This window comes from Zonotrichia leucophrys, chromosome 11 (assembly GCF_028769735.1).
Source record: "Zonotrichia leucophrys gambelii isolate GWCS_2022_RI chromosome 11, RI_Zleu_2.0, whole genome shotgun sequence".
NCBI lineage: Eukaryota > Metazoa > Chordata > Aves > Passeriformes > Passerellidae > Zonotrichia > Zonotrichia leucophrys.
In genome coordinates this window covers 3,372,569-3,397,038 of record NC_088181.1, presented here as the reverse complement: position 1 = coordinate 3,397,038, position 24,470 = coordinate 3,372,569, and the positions used below count along the sequence as shown (strand labels likewise).

Here is a 24,470-nt window from a genome sequence, read left to right as displayed (position 1 = left end):
GCTCAGCGCGGCCTGGCCCGGCCCCTCCCGGCCCGCCGGGGGGACCGCGGTGATGCAATAGCCCGGGCACGGGGGCGCGGGGGCCGCGGGGCTCGGCCCGGCCCGGCACGGCACCCACCCGCCCCGGGGATGCTTTTCCCGGCTGTGGGGATGCTTTTCCCGGGCGCCGCCGTGCTGGCAGCCCCCCGATGCTGCGGCGGCCGCTGAGGGCCGGGAGGAGGAAGGAGGCAGAGCCCGGGATGGAGCGGCCGGCGGCGGCGCGGAGGGGCCGGGGAACGGGCCGGGAACACGGCAGGTAGCGCGGAGAGGAGCAGGTGAGCGGGGATGGGGGCTCGGGGATGGGGGCTCAGGCCGGGGATGGGGGCTCAGGGCTGTGCGGAGCAGCGGGGGCTGAGCATCACTCGCATCCCACTCAGGGCGGCCCCGGCCTCGAACGGCGGCTCCGGGGTGACTTTGGGTGGTGACAGCCGCTGCTGGACCAGGTGTGCGCGGGGTTGTGTGTGTGTCCGTGTGTCTGTGTGTGTATCCGTGTGTGTGTCCGTGTGTGTGTCCGTGTCTCTGTGCGAGCGGCGCGCCCCGTTCCAATGCAGCGATCTCCCCCTGCCGGGCTGCCGGCGCTGCCCAGGAGCGATCCCGCATCCCCGCGAGTCCCCGCGCTCCGGGAGATGCGGGTGAGAGCCTGAGGCTGCCTGGGAGGCCGAGCTGCATTCCCACAGAGACAGCTCTCTGCTTTGCAGAACCCGCGGGAATAAAGAGCGCCGGGTGATGTCGTGCCCAAGGACTGGAATTTTACCAACCAGCCCTTCGGCATTTTAGTGGGCTTCTACCCAAAACCCGTAGGGTTGGATTTTCCATTTAATAAAAAACTGCATTCCTCGATAAAAAGTATCACATTTTGTTTCTTTTAAAGTTTGCAGGGGATGACCATTGCTTGTCTCACATCAGTGCTGTCCCTGTGAAGGCTGAGCAGCAGGAGCCCCATCACCCCCTGTCACTGAGTGCTGTCAGATGTGAGAGCTCCAGAGCGAGCCCTGCGTGCCAGGGACCCTTTAGTGCCACCAGGGCTGCCCCAGCTCCTTCCAGCAGCATCCCCGGCCCTGCATGACGTGAGGCTTGGGGCACTGCTGCAGTGCATCTCTGCCTCGATGAGGTCATAGGGAACAGGGAAATATTTCTGAAGTCAGTACAAGTGGAGGACACCGAGTGAATCACACTCGGTATCTGCAGGCTGCAGGCTCTAGATGATAATATAATCACACATTAATACTTCTGGATTTATATTGATTTTCTTTGCTTTTAGGAGTGCTTTCATTTTTTCTAAAGCCTTTATGCTGAGCATTATCTGCTCATTAATGTATTTTTTGTAGTCTGTGTTTATCATCCATTGGCACTTGCTGCTGTTTATACCTGTGACACTGCTGCTTGTCCTTGTCCTTGTCCCTTCAGTCCCTGACCCTCAGCTCCTGATGTTTCCTAGGGCAGAGGTGGGTGACTCCAATGTCATCCCCTTAGGAGGAGGGAATCTCATCCTTGTGCAGCTCTCTGTGACCCAGTGGCTGCAGAATTAATTCTCTTAATTAGGGACTTCATGCCTCACACTTTTCAGTGCCAGATCTAACATCAGAAATGCACATCTCCCTTGTGGGATCAAACTTCTTCTCTTTGCTTCTTTTCCTTGTCTTTTCTCACTTTTTAATGGATTTTTTTTTTTTTTTTAATACATGGAGGGATAAGTATTGTGCTCAGTTTCGTCAGGCTGTAACTGGAGTGAGGAAATTACCTACTTTTTTGACTTTAGTAAGCTCTGATTTGCTTTTCATATGGCAATTCTGAGATCTCCAGAACATGGGGCTTTTCATCCTGTGAGGAAGATGTCACTGGTCTGTCAGAAATACCAGAAATACCTCAGAAATACCTGTCCATGTCACAGGAGTCCTTGGAGAGGAAGCACAAGAGAAAGGGAGGACTTATGGACCTCCTCAAAAAAACATCTCCAGCAGGCATGGGATCGAGTCTGGAGTGACCTTCAGCGGTCTAGGATGTACCATGAGGTTCAGGAAGGGCCCCAGAACATTTGGAGGGAGCTGAGCAAACAGGATGGCTCTGCACAGCCATGGGCCCCCAGGATCATTATTTTTATCTTAAACTACACCCTTGCAAGTGCCTTGTCCCTGTGTCTCTTTGCCATCTCCCCCACTTTTTGCTTCTTCTCCAATCTTTCTATGTGCCTGCTCTCAATCCTGCTTCTCCATCCCTGACTTTTCTGTGCAAGAAGCAGAGAAAGGAATGGAGAGAACAGAGAAAGGAATGGAGAGAACAATGCTCTCCTTCAGGAAGAGGCTGCCCTGAATTTTCAGGTCACAGTTAGCATTAGGGTTGTCAATTTTCAGATCACAGTATCGGGATTGTCAATTTTCAGGTCACAGCATTGGGGTTGTCAATTTTCAGGTCACAGTTGGCATTGGGGTTGTCAATTTTCAAGTCACAGTGTTGGGGTTGTCAGTTTTCAGGTCAGAGTTGGCATTGGGGCTGGCAGCAGAGTGGGATTTCACTCACACAGCCGAGGGTCTTTACCCAGGCCCTCATGGTCACACGAGGAGAGACCCCAGCTGGCAAAACCACTTCAATCTCCATCCTCAGTAATCAATAGATGAGTACAAGCCCATCATCCCCTCTGGTTCCTGGGGTGTCCTTGGGGCTGCCTGGGTGCTGCTGCCCCAGCACGGGAGGGTGGCAGAGGCTGGGGCAGGTGGAGGTGCTGGAACAGGCAGCCATGGCACAGTCCCCTGGTGTCACACATCACCCTCTGATGGCACAGACAGCCGTGGCACAGTCCCTTGGTGTCACACATCACCCTCTGATGGCACAGACAGCCATGGCACAGTCCCCTGGTGTCACACATCACCCTCTGATGGCACAGGCAGCCATGGCACACTCCCCTGGTGTCACACATCACCCTGTGCAGCTGTGGCACACTCCCTTGGTGTCACACATCACCCTGTGCAGCCACACAGCCCTGTCACCACCCGGGACACCTGTCCAAGCTGGGCTGTCCTTGGTGAGAGCAGATGGAGCCTGCACACACAGCCAGCCTCCTGCTGTCCCCATGATCATCTCTGGAGGGTACCCGGGGTGCTGGGTGAGCAAAGGGCTTTTCCCCTTGGACCACTGCCCTGAAACTGGACCCGGTGGCTCTGTGCAGTGTCTCTGCTTCTGATTCCCCCCCGAGGCAGGGAATTTTCAGCCTGCTGCTCACCAGGGGGAGGTTCTTCATTTTGAGCCTCCTGGGCTGTAATGAATGAGGGAAAGTCCCAGAGAAGCAGGGAAAGCCCCACTGGGAAGGTGAATTTCTGAGGTCAGGTAGTGTCATGCTGGGTAAGCAGGAGATGGTGATGGAGCTTCGGGCTGCACCTCCCGCAGCCACTGCGCAGTTTATCAACACTGTTTTGTACAAACAAAACTCAAAAAACCCCAAATTCCCTGCAGCCAATGCCCCTGGCATGGCCACCCATGTCTGCCTTGCCTCAGGCCCTGCAAGCATCACTCCTGAGCCGGCAGGAACAGCCCCGAGCTCCCGGGTGTGTCCGTGTATCCTGGAGCAAGGAACAGCCCCAGTGTCCCGGGATGTGTCCGAGCATCCCGGGGCAGGGAACAGCCCTGATCTCCGGGATATGCCCATGCACCCCAGGGTAGGAAACAGTCCTGATCTCCCGGGATGTGCTCTCTGTGCATCCCAGGGCAGGGAACAGCCTGGAGCTCCCGGGTGTGTCCGAGCATCCTGGGGAACGGAACAGCCTCAATCTCTTGGGTGTGTCCGAGCATCTCGGAGCAAGGAACAGTCCCGATCTCCTGGGATGTGTCCGAGCATCCCGGGGCAGGGAACAGTCCTGATCTCCCTGGGATGACACTGGGATGTGTCCGCGCATCCCAGTGCAGGGAACAACCTGGAGCTCCCGGGATGTTTCTGAGCGTCCTGGAGAACGGAACAGCCTCAATCTCTTGGGTGTGTCCGTGTATCCCGGAGCAGGAACAGCCCTGATCTCCGGGATGTGTCCGAGCATCCCGGAGCAGGAACAGCCCCGATCTCCGGGATGTGTCCGCGCATCCCTGCCCGTCTCTCGGTCTCTCCCGCGGGGATCTCCGCCCCTCCCGCCCCTCCCGGCGCCTCCCCCGCCGTTCCCGGCCCCGCTCGCTCCCGCCCCGCCCGCTCCCGCCCCGCCGGCGCTTCCTGCCCGGGCCGCGGGCGAGGGGCGGCTGCAGCCTGCAGGAATTTGCCCCCGCTTTGTTTTCCCGGCTCTTTTCCGCCCGGATTTTGTCCCTCCGGCCGATGTAGCGGGGCCGGGGAGCTCCGGCCGGCCCCGGGCAGCGCTCCCGCATACCCAGCGCTGCGCCCGGGGCTGGGCTGGGCTGGGCTGAGCCCAACTGTTGACACCACCGACCTTTGACAACGGCAGCGAGGAGGGAAAATTGATATTTTTTTTCAAGCGGGGCATTTCCAGCACGTGCCAGGCTCGGTGGAAGATGCGGGTGAGCGCTCAGGAGGGGCTGGCGAGCCGCTGAACATCTCCCTCCCCGTGCCTTTGTTGCAGGAGCGCTGCGGATCGGGCGGTCATGGAGGGAACCCGGCAGAGCAGGATCTGCCGCCCGCACAAGATCAGCGAATCCTCCAAGGTTCGTACGATTCGTGTCGCTTCCAAAAATCCTGCTGGGGGTACAAGGTGGCCTCGGGGGGGAATGTGAGGATTCGGAGGTTTAAAAAGAGGGATGGAAATGGTGGCTTACCTGCTCAAGTATTTTTGGTAGAAGTTGCTGCCTGGTGATTAAAGGGGAAAAAAAGGAAAAGCAGCAGCAAATGGGCATCTGCTCATCGTGACTCATAACTCAGAAACCCACATCATTGCAGCACAGTAGTTTCTCTATACTAAAAATTCTGTTATGAAATGTGGTGTGTTTGTTTTTTCAACTGATCCATCTCGTAAAACCCAAGCTCGTTACAAAAGCAAAGCTGGGATTGCTCTTTAGATTCAGTACAAGATGGGAGCCTCGATCCTGCAAACTGTGCTTAGCCCACTGAACTCACAGACCCTGAGCTGCTTTCTTAACTTTGTGGGGTTCATTTTCTTTGTATCAAAGCTCTGTCTGCACAAATACATTGTTTTTATTTGTGAATTCACGGAAATCCATCTCAGGCAGCTCTTTATGCAGGTCCTCAGGATGAGTTATAAAATGTTAATAGCAGCTGTAATTATTATGTTCACTTTGTTTCGTGCCAGTGCAAGCTGCTTTTGTGCTGTAGTTACAGGAAATGCAGAACAGGTACCTTGTAATACCAGGGAAAAAAGCTGGAAAAGAGAAACTTTTCAGTGCCTCCTTACCAAAGCTGAACGAGCCAGATCTCATTTTCTTCTGCACCATTGATGAGCAGCAGAGCTGCATTAACAGTCTGAGAGAAATTAGATCTTTGAATCCAAGAGAAGCTGAAATTCTGCTCTAACACAATTGATGAAAGATAAATAGGACTAATTTTTAAATGCATCCCTCCCAATATAATCTTTCCCTGAGCCTGTCTGCCACTTAAATGGTTTAGTCTGAAAGTAATGATAATTCATCACATTAAAAATTAATTAACTTGACAGCATTGTTTTATTTGCTTGCTTAGACAGCAGCTGTCACTATCTGTTAAACTTAGAATCACTGGATAATGTAAGGCTGCTCTCCAGAATATAAATAGCTTGAGGAAGATGCTCAAGTTCAGTATGAAATTAGTCTTGGTTCTGAAATGTGCAGCTCTCAGCTCCATTCCTTGCTCCAAACCAATGAACTCAGCAAGTGGCTGAAATCCTGAGCTGTGAGTGCCTGTGTGCAGGGTGGGATGGGTTTGTGCCTGGTTCCTGGGGCAGCAGATGGGTTTTTGCCCAGTTCCTGGGGCAGCATGGGCTCTGTGCAGGGTGGGATGGGTCATACCTGGTTCCTGGGGCAGCAGATGGGTTTGTGCCCGGTTCCTGGGGCAGCATGGGCTCTGTGCAGGGTGGGATGGGTCATACCTGGTTCCTGGGGCAGCAGATGGGTTTGTGCCCGGTTCCTGGGGCAGCAGATGGGTTTGTGCCCGGTTCCTGGAGCAGCAGCAATCCCACATGGGCTGTATTCAGTGTGGGATGGGTCAGGCCAGGTTCCTGGAGCAGCAGCAGCAGTCCCACATGGCCTCTGTGCAGGGTGGGATGGGTTTTGGTTCCTGGAGCAGCAGCAGCAGTCCCACATGGCCTCTGTGCAGGGTGGGATGGGTTTTGGTTCCTGGAGCAGCAGCAGCAGTCCCACATGGCCACAGGGATTCCAGGAGCTGCCAGGCAGATCCGAGGGCAGGATTCAGCTCAGCACAGAGGCATCTCTGGCAAATCTGATATTCTGCTGTAATCTCGTTATGCATGATGGTGGAATTAGGGAATATTAGAGAGAAATGATCAGCCAGCTCCCAGGGATCAGAGGGAGGGTGGGTTTGGTTCAATCCAAGGGGTTTTGGATCAATCCTGTCCCCTGTCAGTCAGATTTGGGAGAGGGTGCTGTAAGTTGTTATTTCTTGTCTGTTCATCTGCCACCATCAACTACCCCTGATTACAGAAGTGTGGTTTATCCTTTGCCATATTTATTCTTCTCCCCTTCCTCTCCACCCTCTGGTTTCTGCTTAGGCTCCTGTACAATACCAGCTTTTCGCAACCTCAGGAAAATGCAGATAAAAAGCTTTACAGTCCTTAAACACCTTTTTTTTTCTTTCTATTCCTCAGTGGAAGCCACTTTGTTGTCTATGCCATAGATCCCTTTTTAAATTCAGAGGTGTGTTCACAAGTATAAGGCAAATTAAAGAGTTTTGATGCAGAAACCTTTTAATTATTGAAGCCTCTTCCCTTAGACTGGTTTAACTCTGCACACTTGAGTGTTCAGAGCCAAACAGCAGGATTTTTGGCAGCTTGGGCTCCATTGTTTAGAAGAGAACATAAGGAAATAAAGAGGATCTGCTGGGATGTCACAGTAAGAGCAGCACATTTGGTTGTTAATTTGGGTCTCAAGAAGCCCTCTTGGCTTTAAGAATCAAACCTTTTCCACCCAGGTGGGTAGAGAGGGTCCCACTGTGGTTTAACCAACCCAGCAAAGCTTTTCCAGACTGCTGTGGCTGTGTGCTCTCTGCCTGGGCAGCCAGGAGAGCCGCAGGGAATTGGGATTCCTGGGGGAAACAGAGCTTGGTGGGGAAGGGAAGGGAAGGGAAGGGAAGGGAAGGGAAGGGAAGGGAAGGGAAGGGAAGGAGGGAAGGGAAGGGAAGGGAAGGGAAGGGAAGGGAAGGGAAGGGAAGGGAAGGGAAGGGAAGGGAAGGGAAGGGAAGGGAAGGGAAGGGAAGGGAAGGGAAGGAAGGGAAGGGAAGGGAAGGGAAGGGAAGGGAAGGGAAGGGAAGGGAAGGGAAGGGAGAGTGTCTGGGAGGCTCAGGTCACCTTAAGTTTGTGCTCAGGTCACCTGTGGGACCTTGTCAGGTGTCACCCCTGGCAATGCAGCCTGGGGGTTTAGGGCTGGGCACGATTCAGACAGCCAGGGCTGCTCAGAGCTGCCCTAGGCAGGACACAGGGCTGTGCTTCCATTCTCTTCTCACTGCTCGTACAAGTCCTTACAGGCTCTGCCTGGTTTGGATTTGGTAATTAAAGCATTTGCTATTTGCATTTACCTGGCTTTTATTAAGAGGCCTCACAAGGTACCTGAGTGTGCAATCACACATTTAATTCCTCCAGAGGGTGGTCCTGAAACTTCACTTGGCATTCTGGGCTGAGCAGCAGAGTTCAGTTCATGTTCTGCAGGACATTTGAGGGGTAACAAAATGTTTCCATCTTGGTTCATCCTAAGGCTGGTGATGTGAATATGTGGGGAAAAAAAGCAAATGCTGGTGGCCTCAAAAGCTCAGTGACACATCCAGAGCTGGTGGTCAGAATGTGAGGAGCAGAGGGATCCCAGAAGGGCATTTAATGGATGTGTCCTGAGGGCATTTTCCCTTCCCTTTAAAAGAAAAATATCTGCTGCTATTCATTTATACAAAACCTACCTCAGCTTCTGGAAGCAAGGAAAAGCCTTGTGGGAATCAGCTCTCCACATGTGTGGCTTGCACATAAATAAACAGCTATTCCTTCTGAGTGCAGTGTGTGTGCCTGGAATAATGTGGGAAGAAAGAGAGGGATTTTACCCTAACAAGCTTAGAAATGCAGAGTTCTGGAAAGATTTAAGAGGGGGTAGCTGTCAAGCAAGCAGTAACCCAAACAATACATGGGCTGAATGAAAATTCAGAGTACTGCTTCCCACTCTGAATGCTCTGTGAGCAGCTTAGCTGGGAGAACTCTGCAAGGAGTCATTTGGGGGACAAGGAAGAAAGAAAATGTCAGCAAGATGTCTCTGAGACAATGAGTGGAAGAGTTTCAGAAAATTGTGCCTGTATAACTCATCAGGGAGGAGGTTTCAATGCAGCACTGTGGGGGAAGGAAGAGTAGATTTTATTTTAAAAAAGGGGAGTAGGAAGCAGTAAAAGTCTCCATAGGCCTTTCAAAGTGAAGGTGAGGAGCTCAGGCTCGTACTGTGTCACTTGCCAACTACTTCATGTCAGAATTTATTATAAATGCGAATGTGCAATACACAAAAGCTGTCTCTGACTCATGTGTGACTGCACTTAGTGGGAAAACACGTTCCACTCTGGAGCTGGTCGTGGTGCAGGTGCCACCTGCCTGATGCTGTTTGTGTTCCCAGGTGTACAGGTGGGATGACCACTCCAGCCTGGTTCTGCAGAGCCTGAACGAGCAGAGGCACCGAGGGCTCTTCTGTGACATCGTGCTGGTGGTGGACGAGCAGAGAGTGCCGGCCCACAGGAACCTCCTGGCTGTGTGCAGCGACTACTTCAACTCCATGTTCACCATCGGCATGAGGGAGGCCCACCAGAAGGAGGTGGAGCTCTTTGGGGCCTCCTACATCGGCCTCAAGGCCGTGGTGGATTTCCTGTACGGCAGCGAGCTGTCCCTGGACGGAGGCAACATCGACTACGTGCTGGAGACAGCGCACCTGCTGCAGATCTGGAAGGTGGTGGACTTCTGCTGCGAGTACCTGGAGAACGAAGTCAGCGAGGAGAACTACCTGTACCTGCAGGAGCTGGCCTCCATCTACAACCTGAAACGCCTCGACTCCTACATCGACTCCTTCATCCTGCAGAACTTCGGCACTCTGTCCTTCACGCCGGACTTCCTGCAGAACATCTCCCTGCAGAAGCTGTGCCAGTACCTGGACAGCAGCGACGTGCAGCAGGAGTGCGAGCACGACCTGCTGCAGGCGGCCCTGCAGTGGCTCACGCAGTACCCGGAGCGGGAGAACGAGGCTTACCAAGTGCTGGACAACATCCACTTCCCCCTGATCCCCAAGAGCGACCTGCTGCACCGGGTGAAGCCCGCCGTGTGCTCGCTGCTGCCCAAGGAAGCCAACTGCGAGGGCTTCATCGAGGAGGCCGTCAGCTACCACAACAGCGTGGCGGCGCAGCCCGTGCTGCAGAGCAAGCGCACGGCGCTGCGCACCTGCGAGGAGCGCCTGCTCTTCGTGGGAGGGGAGGTGTCGGAGCGCTGCCTGGAGCTCTGCGATGACACCTGCTTCCTGGACACCAGGAAGGGACAGTGGGTGGCAGAGACGCCCCTGCCCGCCCGCAGGAGTCACCACTGTGTGGCCGTCCTGGGAGGATTCATCTTCATAGCCGGGGGCAGCTTCTCCCGGGACAACGGAGGGGATGCGGCCTCAAATCTCCTATATAGGTATGACCCCCGCTGTAACCAGTGGATAAAGGTGAGGCCTGAGATGCATTATTTCTCTGTTCAAAGTCCTTGATGTTTAGAGTGTTTTGCTGGTGGAAGGGCAGGGCTTGTTGGAATAGTCAACGTGACAGCACTCGCAAATGAAAAGCCAAGTTAGTTACATTAGTTACAGCTGCTTGAGTCCTTTATGGGAATGCTTAAATTACACAAAGAGCGATATTCAGATATCTGATATTCAATATCAGATATTCAATATTCAGATATCTTCATTTGGTATTTGGGGAGGATGCAGGAGAATGGAGGGGATGCAGTGTCAAATCTCCTGTACAGGTATGACCCCCGCTGTAACCAGTGGATAAAGGTGAGGCTTGAGCTGGATTATTTCTCTTGATGTTTAGAGTGTTCTCTCCTTTGCTGGTGGAAGGGCAGGGCTTGTTGGAACAGTCAACGTGGCAGCACTTGCAAATGAAAAGTCAAGTTACTTATGTTGAAGCAGCTGCTTGAGTCCTTTGTGGGAATGCCTAAATTACACAAAGAGCAATATTCAGATATTCAGCTTTATTTGGGATTTGGGCATCTCATCTGAGAAATTTCTGATCAGCATCTGCCCACAATTCTTTAGATTACTTCTGGGAATAATTCTGGAATAGACTTAGAGGTGATTGCTTGGCTCATCTTCCTCAAGCAGTAGTACATATAAATCAGAAATGGGTGTGATGTAAAAAGGAAATGTCTCTGACAATTGCCAAGTGTCTCTGTGCTAAATGTCCCTTAGAACGAGCTCCTTGCTCCCAGTGCTGCCACAAAACCCTCCATGTGTGTGGGTTACTGTGTCAGCCACTCCTTGTTCCCATATGGAGCAGTCATGGTTCCTGTATGGAGCAGTCATGGTTTCCATATGAACCAGTCATGATTCCTCTATGGATCAGCCATCCTGGTTGGCTCACTTGTGGTTTTCAGTGATTCCAGTACCTGTTTCTTGCAGAGCTGGGAAGGAGCTCCTATAAACACAAGTGTTTATAGAGAAACCTGTCTTTTAGATGTTTCCTGTTTTCCCCTTGTTTGAAATGGATGCTACTGCAGAAAAACAGAAGTGTTTTATGAATATAATAGTCAAAACCAGAATCTCTCCTTACCAAATAAAGGGGAAGGAGCAACTTTCCCATCCTCAGACATGAATAGCCTTTAAGTCCCTTGCTTGCCCGACCCTGGAAGATGCCAGCAGCTCATTTTTCTTTGCCAGGTTGCCTCCATGAGACAGCGACGAGTGGATTTCTACCTGGGAGCCATCACTGACATGCTGGTGGCTGTTGGTGGCAGGAATGAAAACGGGGCCCTGTCCTCAGTGGAGACCTACAGCCCTCAGAAGGACTCCTGGACCTACATAGCAGGGCTGCCCAGGTAACTGAGCTGTCTGAGGCTCCCCTGTGTTTGCAGGGGGGCAGCAAAGGGAGCTTGTGGGGCTTTGGCTGATGAAGGGAGCCCTGGAAGGGAGGGAAGGGATGTAAAAGCAATGTGGCATCAGCCATGCCAACCACAGCAGCAGCTGGAGCTGAGCAGGCAGTGCCTTGGGTCAGCAGGGTTTGGATTTTCATCCCAAGGTGCATCTGGAGGATGGGAGGGAGAGCTCTGATTTCATTCTGCAATTCTTACAAAGCTTTTCCTGAGGCCTCTTGGAGTTGAATACTTTCAGAAGCACTTTTCACGTCTTGGTCAAAAGGATTTGTCATTTCTTTGGCCTTACTTGGTCACCTTGGTGTGATGATTTTCCTTGTAGGGTGTTTGTGTTGGGCTGCTCAGGCTGGCTGTCACAGCTAAACACGTTTATCTGTGTTGGAAATACAGAACCCTGGCAAATGTGAGCTCTCTCTCTCTATATCTGAGTTAAAACGTGGCTGTTCTCTTGTGAGAGGTTTAAGCCCTGCAGCTCTTGTTCAAGATTGTGTCTTGAATCAATGTCAGAGCAGTGACTTTGGAAGGACAGCAGGACAGCATTTCATTTGCTGTGATCAGATTTGGTGATGTTTCACATTTGAGGGGATCACAGGCTGTGTGGATGCTGTTTCTATGATGCCTGAGAGCTCAGCAGCAGTGCTGGCTTTCCTGGAGCCATCACAGAGCAGGTTCCTGCAGTTTGTGTGAGAGTTCAGGGATTTTCCCTGGTCCCTGAGCTGCAGAGCTGCAGAGCCAGAGGCAGCCAGTGAAGGCACAGAATCCTGTTGCCCAATTCTATTTTGGGCAGGTGTTGCAATGCAAGGCTGATCCAGGCTAGCAGCTGGGCTCGAGTGCTCTTCACCAGCAGGATGCTTTTTATTTCTGCTCACTTAGGCAGATCCAGCAGTTGGGGCTAAACACCACAGCCCTGCCTGGGAAGCTGTGCAGGAAAGAATCTTCAGGTCCTAAATCCTTCTCTTAACTGGGGTCACCTGTGAGGTGTATCCTGCGGGGACATTTTTACTCATAAATGATCCTGGGGAAGTTCACACAGTTGGCTTAATCCACCCAGACTCTTTAAAAAGGAGCAGTTGTGTGCTGGCTTTGGGAATTCTGCAGCTGCAGCATTTAATGTGAACTTTGACTTGTGGGTGTTAATTTTTTATTAGATTGCCTGGCTGGTCTGCTTGGATGAGGCAAAAGTCCCCCCCTTTAGGGGACAGACCCCTTTTAGGATGAATTATTCCTGCACCCAAATAACTGATTCTGCATCCTCTCTCCCTGTTGCTCTGTCCTTGTGTCAGCTCAGCTCCCCACTTTTCCATCCAGCTGCAGTTTTGCACACTTAAGTGCCTTTATTTAGATCTTAGTGGACTCTTGGCCCCTTTGGATCTTTTGTCTTTTCAGCCCTTTTTTTTCCATTTGGTGCTGGGCAGTGAATTGTTCGAGTTTGAATCGTTTCTGCACAGAAGGAATAAAGCAAAAAGAATTGTTCGAGTTTGAATTGTTTCTGCACAGAAGGAATAAGGCAAAGAGACCTTTATGCAGGTTGCACAAGGCCAGACCCAGAGGTGAGCTACAGGAACCTTTCTGACACACATCCACTGCTGGAGCTGGGTGCCCTGGCAGATTTGGGGCTGCTGAAAAGGCTCTGGGCAGCCCCTCCTTGAGGTTCTTGAGGTGGAGCAAGCCCAGAGGAGGCACCAGGGTGATCAGAGGGATGGAACAGCTCTCCTAAGAGGACAGGCTGAGAGAATTGGCATTGTTCAGTCTGGAGAAGAGGAGCTTCAGGGTGACCTAACTGTGGCACTCCAGTGCCTGAAGGAGCCCACAGGAACCATGGGGAGAGAATTCACAAGGGCCTGGAGGGCCAGGACAAGGGGGAATGGCTTCCCAGGGGCAGAGGGCAGGCTTAGATCAGATTTTTGAAAAAATTTCTTATTTGTGAGATGGTGAGACCCTTCTCTGTTTGCCCAGAGAAGCTGTGGCTGCCCCATCCCTGTGAGTGTGTGATTTACTGGCGGGGGAGGAAGGATGGGAGAGGATTCTGTGATCCATTCAAGACTGAAAGCATTCCAGCTACAGTTCCTGCTGCCTGCTCCACTCTTCCCTTCAATGCACTCCTCATCTATCTCCGTGTTCCCCAAACAGATTTAAGTTCCTGTTTCACTCAACATCTCTCCCAGCCCTCTTCCAGCAGCAAGACGTCTCATGTAGGGGAAACAGGAGCTCCAGTCCTCTGCTTCCTGACTGCCTGATCAGGCAATATATCCCAACCAAACCTGTTCTTTTCTCATATTTTTCTGTTTTCTTCCCTCTGAAGAGAACTTGTGTAGGAGTTTTGTTCCTCCTGGTTGCATGACCACCAGCAGAAGATTTTTGGTGCCATTCCTGACTGCCCCAAGCCAGCAACTGCCTGGATCCTGTTCCCTGGAGTGACAGGCTCGTGCTGAGCTCATCGTGGGGTGTGGGCTCGTGTTGTTCAACTCGAGCTCTGTGGGGTGGGACTCTCAGAGGTTGTTTGTTAAAGTTTCTATGCTGAACATCCAGAAAATGGGTTTGTTTTGTTGCTTCAGAGCTTGCCACGTTGTTACTGTTAGGTCAGATGTGACATACACACATGTGATCAGGGTCTAAGAAGAAAAAGTTTTTATTTTGTGTGTTCTCCTGCTTATATGCTCCTAACAAAGCATGATCTTAAGTCATTAACTACATCACAAAAACTTATTCTATTCATTGGTGCAAAGCAATTAGCGTCAATATAATTGGTAAAAGATTTACAGAAATTTAATAAGGCACATATACACATCTACTTATGCCCGCAGTCTAGCTTACAAAAACTTTCCTGTATCTTTTCTAATCTGTTTCTATGCTGATGGCCTTGTCTTCTTCTTTGCTATGGCTACACTCAAAAATCATCAATTGCTATTTCTTCTGTTCCCTCAGCTTTGCTTGCAGGCAGCTGTCAGCCCCTCCACACCACACGTGTGGGCATTTGCAGGGAAGGCAGTGGTTGTGTCCTTGAGCACAGGTGCAGCACCAGCCCCGTGTCCATGCTGCTGTTCACACTCTGGCTCCTCTAAGGAAGAGCTTTCATTCTTTATCTCCTCTCCCCGCTCTCTCCTTCCCACCCTATATGGCCAAACAATACATTGTTTTCCCAAGCACTCTCTTGGAAGGAGCTGAGCTGTTTTGACTGAACTTGGGCTGTCTTGCTGCAGGAGCAAGCAGCCTCTCAGGGCAGATGCTTTGCAGGGAAAACTTCAGCCAAGCTGTCTAAAGGGTGGACCTGCTCCAAGCCTGCTCCAAGGGAATTCAATTTGCCTGCTCATGAGGGTCCTTGGTTGTGGGATGCCTTTCCCTTTCTTCAGAGAGGTCCTGTATTTTTTGCCCTTTTTCCCATGAACTGGGAGCAGTTTCTGTCAGAGTTTCTAGCCTGGCAGGGAGCAGTGGTGCTGAGGAGTTGGCAGAGCAGGAGGTGGGGCAGTGATGATGACACTTGGATGACAGAGATAGCTGAATAGTTTTTTTCAAGAGCTGAAGCACCACTGAGTAGCTTAAAACCTTGTTGAAGACTAAATTGTTAATTTTGTTGGTGATTGTAATTATTACTCTGTGTCTCCCTTATCTGCTTGGATTTCTGCATCAAACCCTGCAAAAATCCTTTCAGCTGTGTTTGTCTCTCAAATACAAAAAGGGGGAAGTGTGGAGGGGCTTGACAGCTGGCCTGCAAGCAAAGCTGAGTCAATAGAAGAAACAACAATTGATGATTTTCGAGTGTATTCATAGAAATGAAGACAAGGCTGTCAGCATAGAAACAGATTACAAAAGACACATGAGAATTTTTGTAAGCTAGACTATGTGCATAAGTAGATGTGTATACATGCCTTATTACATTAATATAATTGGCAAAAGTTTTACAGAAATGTTAATTGCTTGGCACCAATGAATATAATCAGTTATTGTGATGCAGTTAATGACTTAAGATCACATTTTGTTGAGAGTATATAAGCTGGAGAACACGCAAAATAAAAACTTTTTCTTTTTAGACCCTGATCACGTGTGTGTCACGTCCAGCCTGACAGTAACAATGAGGGTCCTTGCTTGTGGGATGCCTTTCCCTTTCTTCAGAGAGGTTTTATATTTTTTCCCCTTTTCCCAGAAACTGGGAGCAGTTTCTGTCAGAGTTTCTAGCCCGGCAGGGCACAGCAGTGCTGAGGAGCTGGAGGTGGGGCAGCGTGTTCTCATCCTGAGCACTCCATGGAAAGGTCTGCTGCAGCCAGCAGCGAAATTAATGGAGTGGCCCAAGGTTAAAGTCTGGCAGAAGAACTGAAAGCTGCTGTGTGGGGAGCTGTGCTGGAACAGGTTGGGCAGTGATGGTATCTGCTCTGCCAGTTGGGTCATGAATGATCTCTCAGGGCTACGACAGGTGGACACCAAGATTCAGAGCAGCCACAGCTCACCTGGACTTGGGTTGGAGTAGGGGATTCCCAAAGCTCTACTGAGTTATGTGCTCCTCTGTCTTGGGCAGTAAATGGTAGGTTTTCTGGCATCTGAATGGTGTTACTGGGTCAGGAACTAATTTTTCAGCACTGCATCTGGGTTAAGGCATTCAGAATTGGTGCCAGGCTCCAGCAGATGTTAAAATCAAATCTCTTTTCTTTAATGCCTCTGCTTTTTTTCTGGCCACTCCTGCAGATAATGCTGCCAAAATGCTCAATGCTCTCTGTTGGAGGATGTCTAGACCCACTCTATTGATGTGCCTGTTCTGTTGCCCATTTAGAAATGCCCCTCTCTCAATCACAGGGCTTGTGGAAAGGATTTGTATTGATTGGTTTCAATTTATGCATCTATTTCATGCAGCTCCTAGGAAAGTGATGCTATTTTGGATGAGCTTTCAGAAGTGAAAGTTTCAAAGTGAAACACCTCTGGTGCCTTTCAGTGGGTAATTGTCCTGTACTGGACAATAACAAATTGATGGTCCATTTGATGCTTCAGATCTGATGGTTTGTGTCAAAGCACTCTCTGGCTGTTGCTGTTTCCTAGACACAGACATTGACTGAGACAAAATAACAAGAAATCAGTGCTTTTCTGCAGCTGCCTGTGCTGGGCTGCATGCCTGTGTGTGAGAGACAATGGCTATTGCTCGCTTACCTGCACAGAGCTCCAGAGCAGGAGAATATTTAACCTACTTCTCCAAAAGCCAAGCAGGTTTTTATTAACTTAGGGTCATTTTTCCCCTGAATGGTGAATGCAGTGTGATTGCCACCAGCAGTGCAGGGCTCTGGGGTGCCCTCCATGTCCTCACATTGTCCTCCTCCTGACTCCTCCAAACTCCCTGGTACAGCACAGCCTCCAGGCAGCTTGGCTTCATGTGGGTTTAAAGTCTGCTGCAGTCTGGAATGAACTGAGCTCAAGCTGTTCATCCCATCCCCAGAGTGAGCATTTTTAACCCATTCCTGTGTTTGTAGAGAAGCACAGGCTCTGACAAGCAGCCCAGGAGCCACTGGAGAGGGACAGCCCCTGCTTTGTCTGGGAGAGACCTCAGCCAAGGAGCAGCATCTGTGGGCACTTCAGCTGCCTGGTCTTTCTGTCAGGGGTCCATGTGCTCAGGGTACATCGTGCCCACCAGAAGCACTGAGCGTGAATTCACTGCTTCCATCATGAGGCACACTGAGAGCTGTGGAAATTCTGAGCTGCCTTTTTGGATAAAGTCCATAACTGCACCAAAGCTCTCTCCTTTTTTCTCCCTATCTTTTCCCTGAGAGGCCAAGAAGGAGAACAGCAGTGAAGTCACCTCTGCAAGATCTCCAGCCCCTGTAGCTGAACAGACTGTCCTGATCACTCAGCACTGTCAGCCCAAGCGTGTCAGGGATTTTTCTGCTTCTTGTAGCAGGAACCTATTAAAATATCTGATTTAGACAGGGATCAGAGGTTTTGGTAGGCATCTAGGATAATAACCACCTTGTAGCTCACCTCAGAAGCCTTGTGCTTTCAGGGTAAATGTGGGGTTTCTTTCCTAGGCCATCTTCTCCCTTGGCACACAAGTGCTGGCACTCAGGTGCGTGGAAGATGTTCCGATAGCATTTGTGTGGCTCAGAGAAACCATTAGCCTGTGAAATAAAAACAGCTCAAGGTTCTCTCCACACGGAGCTCCAGCGTGTCCAGGCACAGTTCAAAGGCTGCAGCAATGCTAACAGAGCTCTGTCTGCCGTGGAGGCTGCGTGGTCTGCAGGGCCTGACCACAAAGGATGGTGGTGGAGGCTGGTGAGTGCAGCCTGATGAGAACATTGCTCTGTGCCCTGTGGGGATTGAATCCTGCTTGGGCTCCTTGTGAGAGCCAATTTGCTGTGCCTGGTGCTGCATCTTTTGACACCCCAACTCCCCCAAAAGAGGGAAAAGAGGACATATAGAAATGATGTGTTCAAAGCAGCTGATGCTGTTCATCACCTTGGCTGTGCACTTCTGAGAGCTCAAAGGGTTTTGGTCAAGAAAAGCCTGCATGAAGTTAAGAACAGCCTGGAGATTTCGTTTGTAGTAGTTTTATTACAGATGATCAAAAGGGGTTTCTCTCTGCCCTGTGGGTGCAGCATGCATGGTGCTGCTTCTCCAATCTCATTTTCTCTTACTTCACCATGATCTGTGATGGGCTGGGCTCTGCTGCCTTGTCCTGGGGTGACCAAAGAAGTTCCCAGCTGTAGGGCAGTGGTGGCAGAGCAGACAGATGGCTCATGAAGAGGACACTGCCTGTGTTGGGGCTGCAGGTGAACCGGGCAGAGAGCGCCCGTGGGTAAGAAATGTATCCAGTGATCCTGAAGCTGTGCAAGGGCAAGGCAGCAGCAGTTCTCCTCTTGGTTTCTCTTGGTTTATCCCTACTGCTAAGTCTGAGAGGTGTCATGATTATTTCCCCTTTCTGAGATGTGGATTTTTTCCCTCTCTGGCCCTCTCAGGCTGATGCAAGCCAAGCACTGGAGCAGAAACATGGGAGTGAAGGTCATGCCAGCAGAGCAGGATGGGCTATTTCTGTTGTGTGACACACTCTAGGGGATGCATTAAGAAGTGATTGTCATGCCTTAGTGCTCTGTAGTGACCAGCTATGGAAAGGGTGATTTAAAAGTGGTTGCCAGGCTGTGCACTCTGCAGTGCAGGGTGAGGCCCCGGGAATGAGAGGAGTTACTGGGTAACCGCCAGATCAGGGATTCTTCTGCCTTGAGTTACTGTTTATTTGCTTCTTTAGCACAGCCCCTCTGCATGCTGGTGTGTGTTGATAAAACCCTTAAGGACTGCTCCTGTCTGTGCCCCAGGTTCACCTACGGCCACGCCGGCACCGTGTACAAGGAGTTCGTGTACATCTCGGGAGGCCACGATTACCAGATCGGGCCCTACAGAAAGAACCTGCTGTGCTACGACTACCGCACGGACGTGTGGGAGGAGAAGAGGCCCATGATCACTGCCAGGGGCTGGCACAGCATGTGCACCCTGCAGGACAACATCTACTCCATCGGCGGCAGCGACGACAACATCGAGACCATGGCTCGGTTCGACATCCTCAGCGTGGAGTCCTACAGCCCCCAGTGCAACCAGTGGACCAGGGTGGCCCCTCTGCTGCAAGCCAACAGTGAATCGGGGGTGGCCGTTTGGGAAGGCAAGATTTACATCCTTGGAGGGTACAGCTGGGAGGAGGCTGTCTTCTCCAAAACAGTCCAGGTGTATGATAAGGAGAAAAATAAGTGGTGCAAAGGGACGGACTTGCCCAAAGCGATTGCCGGAGTGTCCGCGTGCGTCTGCGCCCTGAAACCCAAAACAGAGGACAAAAAGAAAAAGATAAAAACAAAGAAACATCAAGATCGAGGAAGATGACCACTCCTGGATAGCCACCCTTGGGTGGTGGGCTCCTTGTATTTAGACATTTCTATCTAACCTTAATTCTTTTTCTTTTTAAACAGGGTGGGGAGGGCATCTTCTGAAGCCTCAGAAAATGTTCACTTGAATGTGGTTTTTGGATTAAACTCATGTTTAAGGTAAAAACAACAAAACCAAAAACTCCCCCTCTTGCTATACGAAGGGTGATGTGGCCAGAGAGGTTCTGCTGCTCTCCTGAATGTTAAGGCTTAGGCTTCTCCTTCTGTGGTTCATGGCATTTCCACATACATCGTATTATATCGACGTTTTAAGGAGGTTTTTAAAAACAACTTTTCTACTTTTTTATACCACATTTTGCTAACTCAGTCTCTCGTTTGCCATATATTACGTTGTTGACTGTAGAAGCTGCAGCTCTGTGCTCGTGACCCCGCTGTTGGCATCAGGAGCTCCTGGTGTGATGATCTTTGGTGTCTGTGTGGCTTGGCCAGGCCGCGGAGCAGCTGCTGGAGCAGCGCTGGCATCGCCAGCATTGCCAGGCAGTCAGCTGGAATCGGGACTATTGTCACAATCCCAGCTCCCCCAGAGCCCAGCTCGCCAGCCGTGCCCATAAACACCCTTTATTCCGTGGCTGCTGATCTGCTGAGTGCATTTCAAGGGCTTTGCTTTAAAGTTCAGCTGTTGATCATTGCTGTTATTTTTTCCTCAGTCGTCCTCTCCCATCTCCCATCTCCCTTTCCATGTATTTCAGATTTCTTCCATCTGGTGTGTGTGCAGGTGATATCCTGCTACCCCCATTATTTTGTCTTTTTTCCAGGTGATATCCTGCCACCCCCATTCTTTTGTCTTTTTTTCCAGGTGATATCCTGCTACCCCCATTCTTTTGTCTTTTTTTCCAGGTGATATCCTGTACCCTCATTCTTTTGTCTTTTTTTCCACGTGATATCCTGCTACCCCCATTATTTTGTCTTTTTTCCAGGTGATATCCTGCTACCCTCATTCTTTTGTCTTTTTTCCCCCCCTCAAACTACTTACCTCAATCATTGGAAAACACTAAGAAAACATTTTTGCACTTAATTTCATTTGAAACTCTGGTAAGAGTTTCTACTAAAGAAAGCTACTTTAAGACCTACTACAAGCACATGTGTAAGGAAAGAGGTGACAATAAATTTCTGGAGTGCAAGGAGGTTATAGGTTGTTTCTTCAATGCTAAGAAAACTAGTTGGAATTAATTTTCTGAAACTCTTTGAGGGTTTTTTTTTTGGTGTTTTTTTTTAATTTAAAAAAAAGCCTCAGGAGTCAGGCTTTCATTTGCATTAATGGATTTATTTTAAAGCCTTTGTGTACTGCATGAGGTAATGGTTATTCTTTTTTAGCCTAAAAATAAATTTAAAACAAAAAAAAAACCCAAATTGAACATTTTGGTTATGACAAACTCATTGACAAGTTTTTGGGGTTATTTTTTTTAATATCTGAAATCCTTGCTATGTTGACTGACAAGCACTTAACTTTTTGGGGACATTTTCATGTGTAAGTACAGAACAAAAATTTCAGAGACTTGCTTTTTTTCTGTTACTGGGTTGCTTGTTACTATATCCCCTCTTTTATTGTGTTTATGTATTACATTAATGTCTGGGAACAATAAATCCAGTTTAGAATATTCTATTCATCACAGTCTGATGTCTTGTGTATTGATTTCACTGAGCTTTTCCTTTTTGATTAATTGGAAAAAAATAATCCTGTAACCATTTTTCAGTGGAATTCATAACAGTGGAAACATTTTAGCAGGAAGATAAATTTAACAATATTAAGTAGAAATAGAACTTATTTAGATAATTCTTTTTTTTTGGTACATTTTTCTGCTTCAGACACTCAGAAGAGCCAAGGGGGAATGGCTCCCCACTGCCAGAGGGCAGGGTTAGATGGGATATTGGGAAGGAATTCTCCCCTGTGAGGGTGGGGAGGTGCTGGATCCCTGGCAGTGTCCCAGGCCAGGGTGGACATTGGGCTTGGAGCACCCTGGGACAGGGGAAGGTGTCCCTGCCCATGGCAGGGGGTGACACAAGGTGACTTTTGAGGTCCCTTCAAGCCAAATCATTCCTTTTCACATTTTTGCAAGTCTGACAAAAGATCCAATCCAGTTTGTAGGGTGGTTTCAAAGATATTTATTGTATTTAATGGAGTGTACATAAACAATTTACAGTTTCTTAATGTTAAACACGAACAAAAGATGAGCTTCAGTGCTCATCAAAAAGGGTTTGTTGGGGAAAATGCCAAAGCCAGAGGCTGTGAGTGAGGGTGGGACATGTCCTGTGTCATTGCAGGTCACTGGGGGATCCTGCCTGTTGCTGCCAGAAGCATTTTCCCGTTACTAAAGGAACAAGTGATCCCCATTTGCACCTCCAAGCCCATGGCAGGGAGCACTCCTAAAGGCAAGGTCTGGCACAGCGCCCCTGGATTTGGGGTGTTTTCAGTCCAGATGTGGCTGATCCCCCTGGATTTGGGGTGTTGTGGATCCAGATGTGGCTGATCACCCCTCAGAAGTGTCAGCAGACAGCACAGGGAGTTTGGAGCTCACCCTCACTCCCCAGCACTGCACGGTTTTGGGGAATTGTTGTGCTGGAATTTCTGAAAAATGAAAGGGAGAATTTGTGTGACACCGGTGGATTTCTGCTCTGGCTTTTGAGGTCTGAACAATCCTGTTGGTGAGGAATGAGGGTTGGCAGAGGAAAGGTGCATTCTCTTGGTTCTGCCTGGCTCCTGAACCTGCAGATCCCACTGCCTTCATCCCTGAGCTCTGTGAAGTGTTTCACTCCTGCCAGGAAGCACAGCTCTTTCTTCCTGCCCCAGGGAAAAATCACTACTGCTCTGCCTCATTTCTACAAAGGCTTCCATTGCCAAATTCCGAGGAAAGCTCGTTCTACCTGAAACAAAGCAGCTACCAGAACCCTCAGGTTTGCTCTTCCCACACTTCCATGCCTGCATGGTGGCACTGGCCTGCCAAGGAGCTGCTGCTGCAGCTCTGCCGTTGGATAACAAATCCCTCGAGGTGCCCTGAGGAACAATCCCAGCCTGGTGTGAGAGGCAGTTGTTTTGAGGGCTTGAGAGAGAAGATGGAAATATTTTTGTTCTCAAGTCAAAATTTTAAATTTATAAAAATGTGCTGGTGTCTTTGTGTGTAAGAATCTGACTGCTTTCAGTGGTTTCTTCCAAACACTGCTGATTTTCTGGGCGCTGTTTGGGATTCTGGATTCTTGCGTGACAGCAAAAAAGGGGGTAGTGTGTCTAGGGAATGTAAAGAAATAATTTAACCTTCAGTGCTCTTTCTGAGAGCAATTTAACTTGCAGAAAACAAGCCCAGATTTGAATTGTGATTCTTGCCTTGCTGGTATGTCTTAGCAAAGCTCTGACCACTAAGACAAAAAAAAGAAAAATCTGGCGTGACAGGCTTTAAATATTATTTTATTTCAGCTTTTGAGCTATTTCAGTTCTCATGAATGTAATAATGAGAGAGATGCTAATTATTCCTTCATGAACTTGTGGCTCTGGGGTGTCTCAGGGATCAGGTCAGGGCAGATGGAGAGGTTCTGTCACCACTCTGTGAGAGTCAGAGCACAGCTACTCACAGCTCAGCTACTCACAGCTCAGCTGCTCACAGCTCAGCTACTCACAGCTTCCTCCTCCTTCCTGGGAACTCCACACAGGAGGACACAGCCCAGGCACGGGGTTGTTGGTGTACACACAATTTTTAGTTCCTCCTGGAACCTGGAGTAGCTTTGGGAAAAAAATATACCTTTGTTTTATGATGGGTTTGGTGACAGAACACGAGGGGAAGGTGAGATGGAGACTTGCTGGTTCTTTTGATGCTCCAGGACTGACAGAGATGATTGAATGAGAAGAGGGAAGACTTGTATTTAAGATAAGGATGAATAAGTCACAATTAATTAGCCAGAAGTTCTGCATAGATAATTGAAACACTGAGTCAAGCATCCACATGATCTACTCAAGGCTTGTCCACCCTTCAAATGTGTTTCTGCTTGACCTAGTCCATGCTTCAGCTTTTTACATCAGCAAATCTTTTTAGAAATGTCCAGAAAATTTAGGAATTCCCCCTTTTCAATGAAATTTGAAGTCAGGTTTGCATTAACCCATTTTTGGAATTAAATAGCTGGTTTTTGCCTGTGTTACCTGTCTAAAGTCTCACACCTGCAGAACCGTTCCTGCCCTTCTGCCCTCAGGTTCCCTTTGCCCACTCCCAGTGCCTGCTGCTGCCCTGGGACATTTAGGGCTCAGAAAGCTAAAAAAATATCACCAAGGTTGATAATTGTACAATCTCTGGTGGTGACCTAGAGCTGGCTGGTTCTCTACTGAAAACTTAAACATCCTGGTTTTAATATGAGGCAACTGACCCTCCCTGAGATCCAGCCAGGGCTTGCAAATACTTTATGTAGACAAAGCCCTCATAGAACCTAGAAACTGTTGGGATAAAGGTTCTGCATCTCTGAAGAAAAGGTCCTGGGAGCTCCTGAAGGTCTTGGCACCAGGAGGAAGCTCTACAAGGACAGCACCAAACCTCCCTCTGTCCCTGAAAAGGCGGTGTGAGGGTCCTGAGGGCTTCAGCTCCCCAAAGGTCGCCTTCAGAAGCCGTGTGTACACATCTGGCACTGTCACATGGGCACGGATCCCATGACCTTGTGAAGCCCCACGGAGTCCCCAGCACTTTGCATTTGCAGCAGGATAGGAGCAATTACAGCAGCACCCGGAGCCAGACACCCTGGGAGTGGTTTATCCAGCTCCCGGGCTGCTGTCACACAATCCTTTATTTCCACAGCCATGGACCTTGCTTGGTTTTGATAAATCCACGTTTTGTCGGGAACAGTGCTCCATGAATTTTAAGAATGTGCATATGCAGAAAGAAAAACACAACACTGGTTATTTTTTTAATTTGGAAAAGCAACTTGTTGATTTGGAGGGATAATTCACAGCCACTGGCATAAAGAATGTAAGAAGATACAACTGATTTGTGCAATGAAAGCAGTAATGAAATAACAGGCCACTAAAACTGGCAAAAATTAATAGAACAGAACCAAAGTGGAAACTTTGCAGCAGGTAAGTTTCATCAAAAAAAAAAAACCCCTTAGATTATTAGGAAATATTATGGTAAAATGGTAACAGATTTTATAATTAAACTATATAAGATGGGATAAAATTGAAAGTGTTAAAATGTTGCTGAATGAGACAGTGACATCCTTTCTCAGTTTTCACCCTCAGCTCTGGGTTTTAGCACTTTTGGTATTTGAATTTCTGCTTTCCAGGCTGAAGACACTGTGCTCATTTGTATTTTGGAACAGTCAGTTTACTTAG

The 24,470-nt window shown here is 49.4% G+C and overlaps 1 protein-coding gene across 4 annotated transcripts; it reads left to right on the top strand.

Annotated features, from left to right (window-relative positions):
- The first annotated feature begins 35 nt into the window (after positions 1-35).
- On the top strand, positions 36-20,771 carry KLHL36 (kelch like family member 36). 4 transcript variants are annotated; one of them, XR_010441660.1, is made up of 6 exons: positions 36-314; positions 4,590-4,671; positions 8,770-9,843; positions 11,056-11,213; positions 18,551-19,883; positions 20,006-20,771. XR_010441660.1 is itself a non-coding variant. In XM_064722868.1 (5 exons), the coding sequence occupies exons 2-5, from the start codon at positions 4,612-4,614 to the stop codon at positions 19,104-19,106; spliced, it is 1,848 nt and encodes a 615-aa protein (XP_064578938.1). In that variant the 5' UTR covers positions 36-314; positions 4,590-4,611; the 3' UTR covers positions 19,107-20,771. The 4 variants fall into 4 exon arrangements, 1 of the variants encoding a protein (XP_064578938.1); XR_010441659.1 differs by having other exon boundaries at positions 19,965-20,771; XR_010441658.1 differs by having other exon boundaries at positions 18,551-19,923.
- Positions 20,772-24,470: the final 3,699 nt, after the last annotated feature.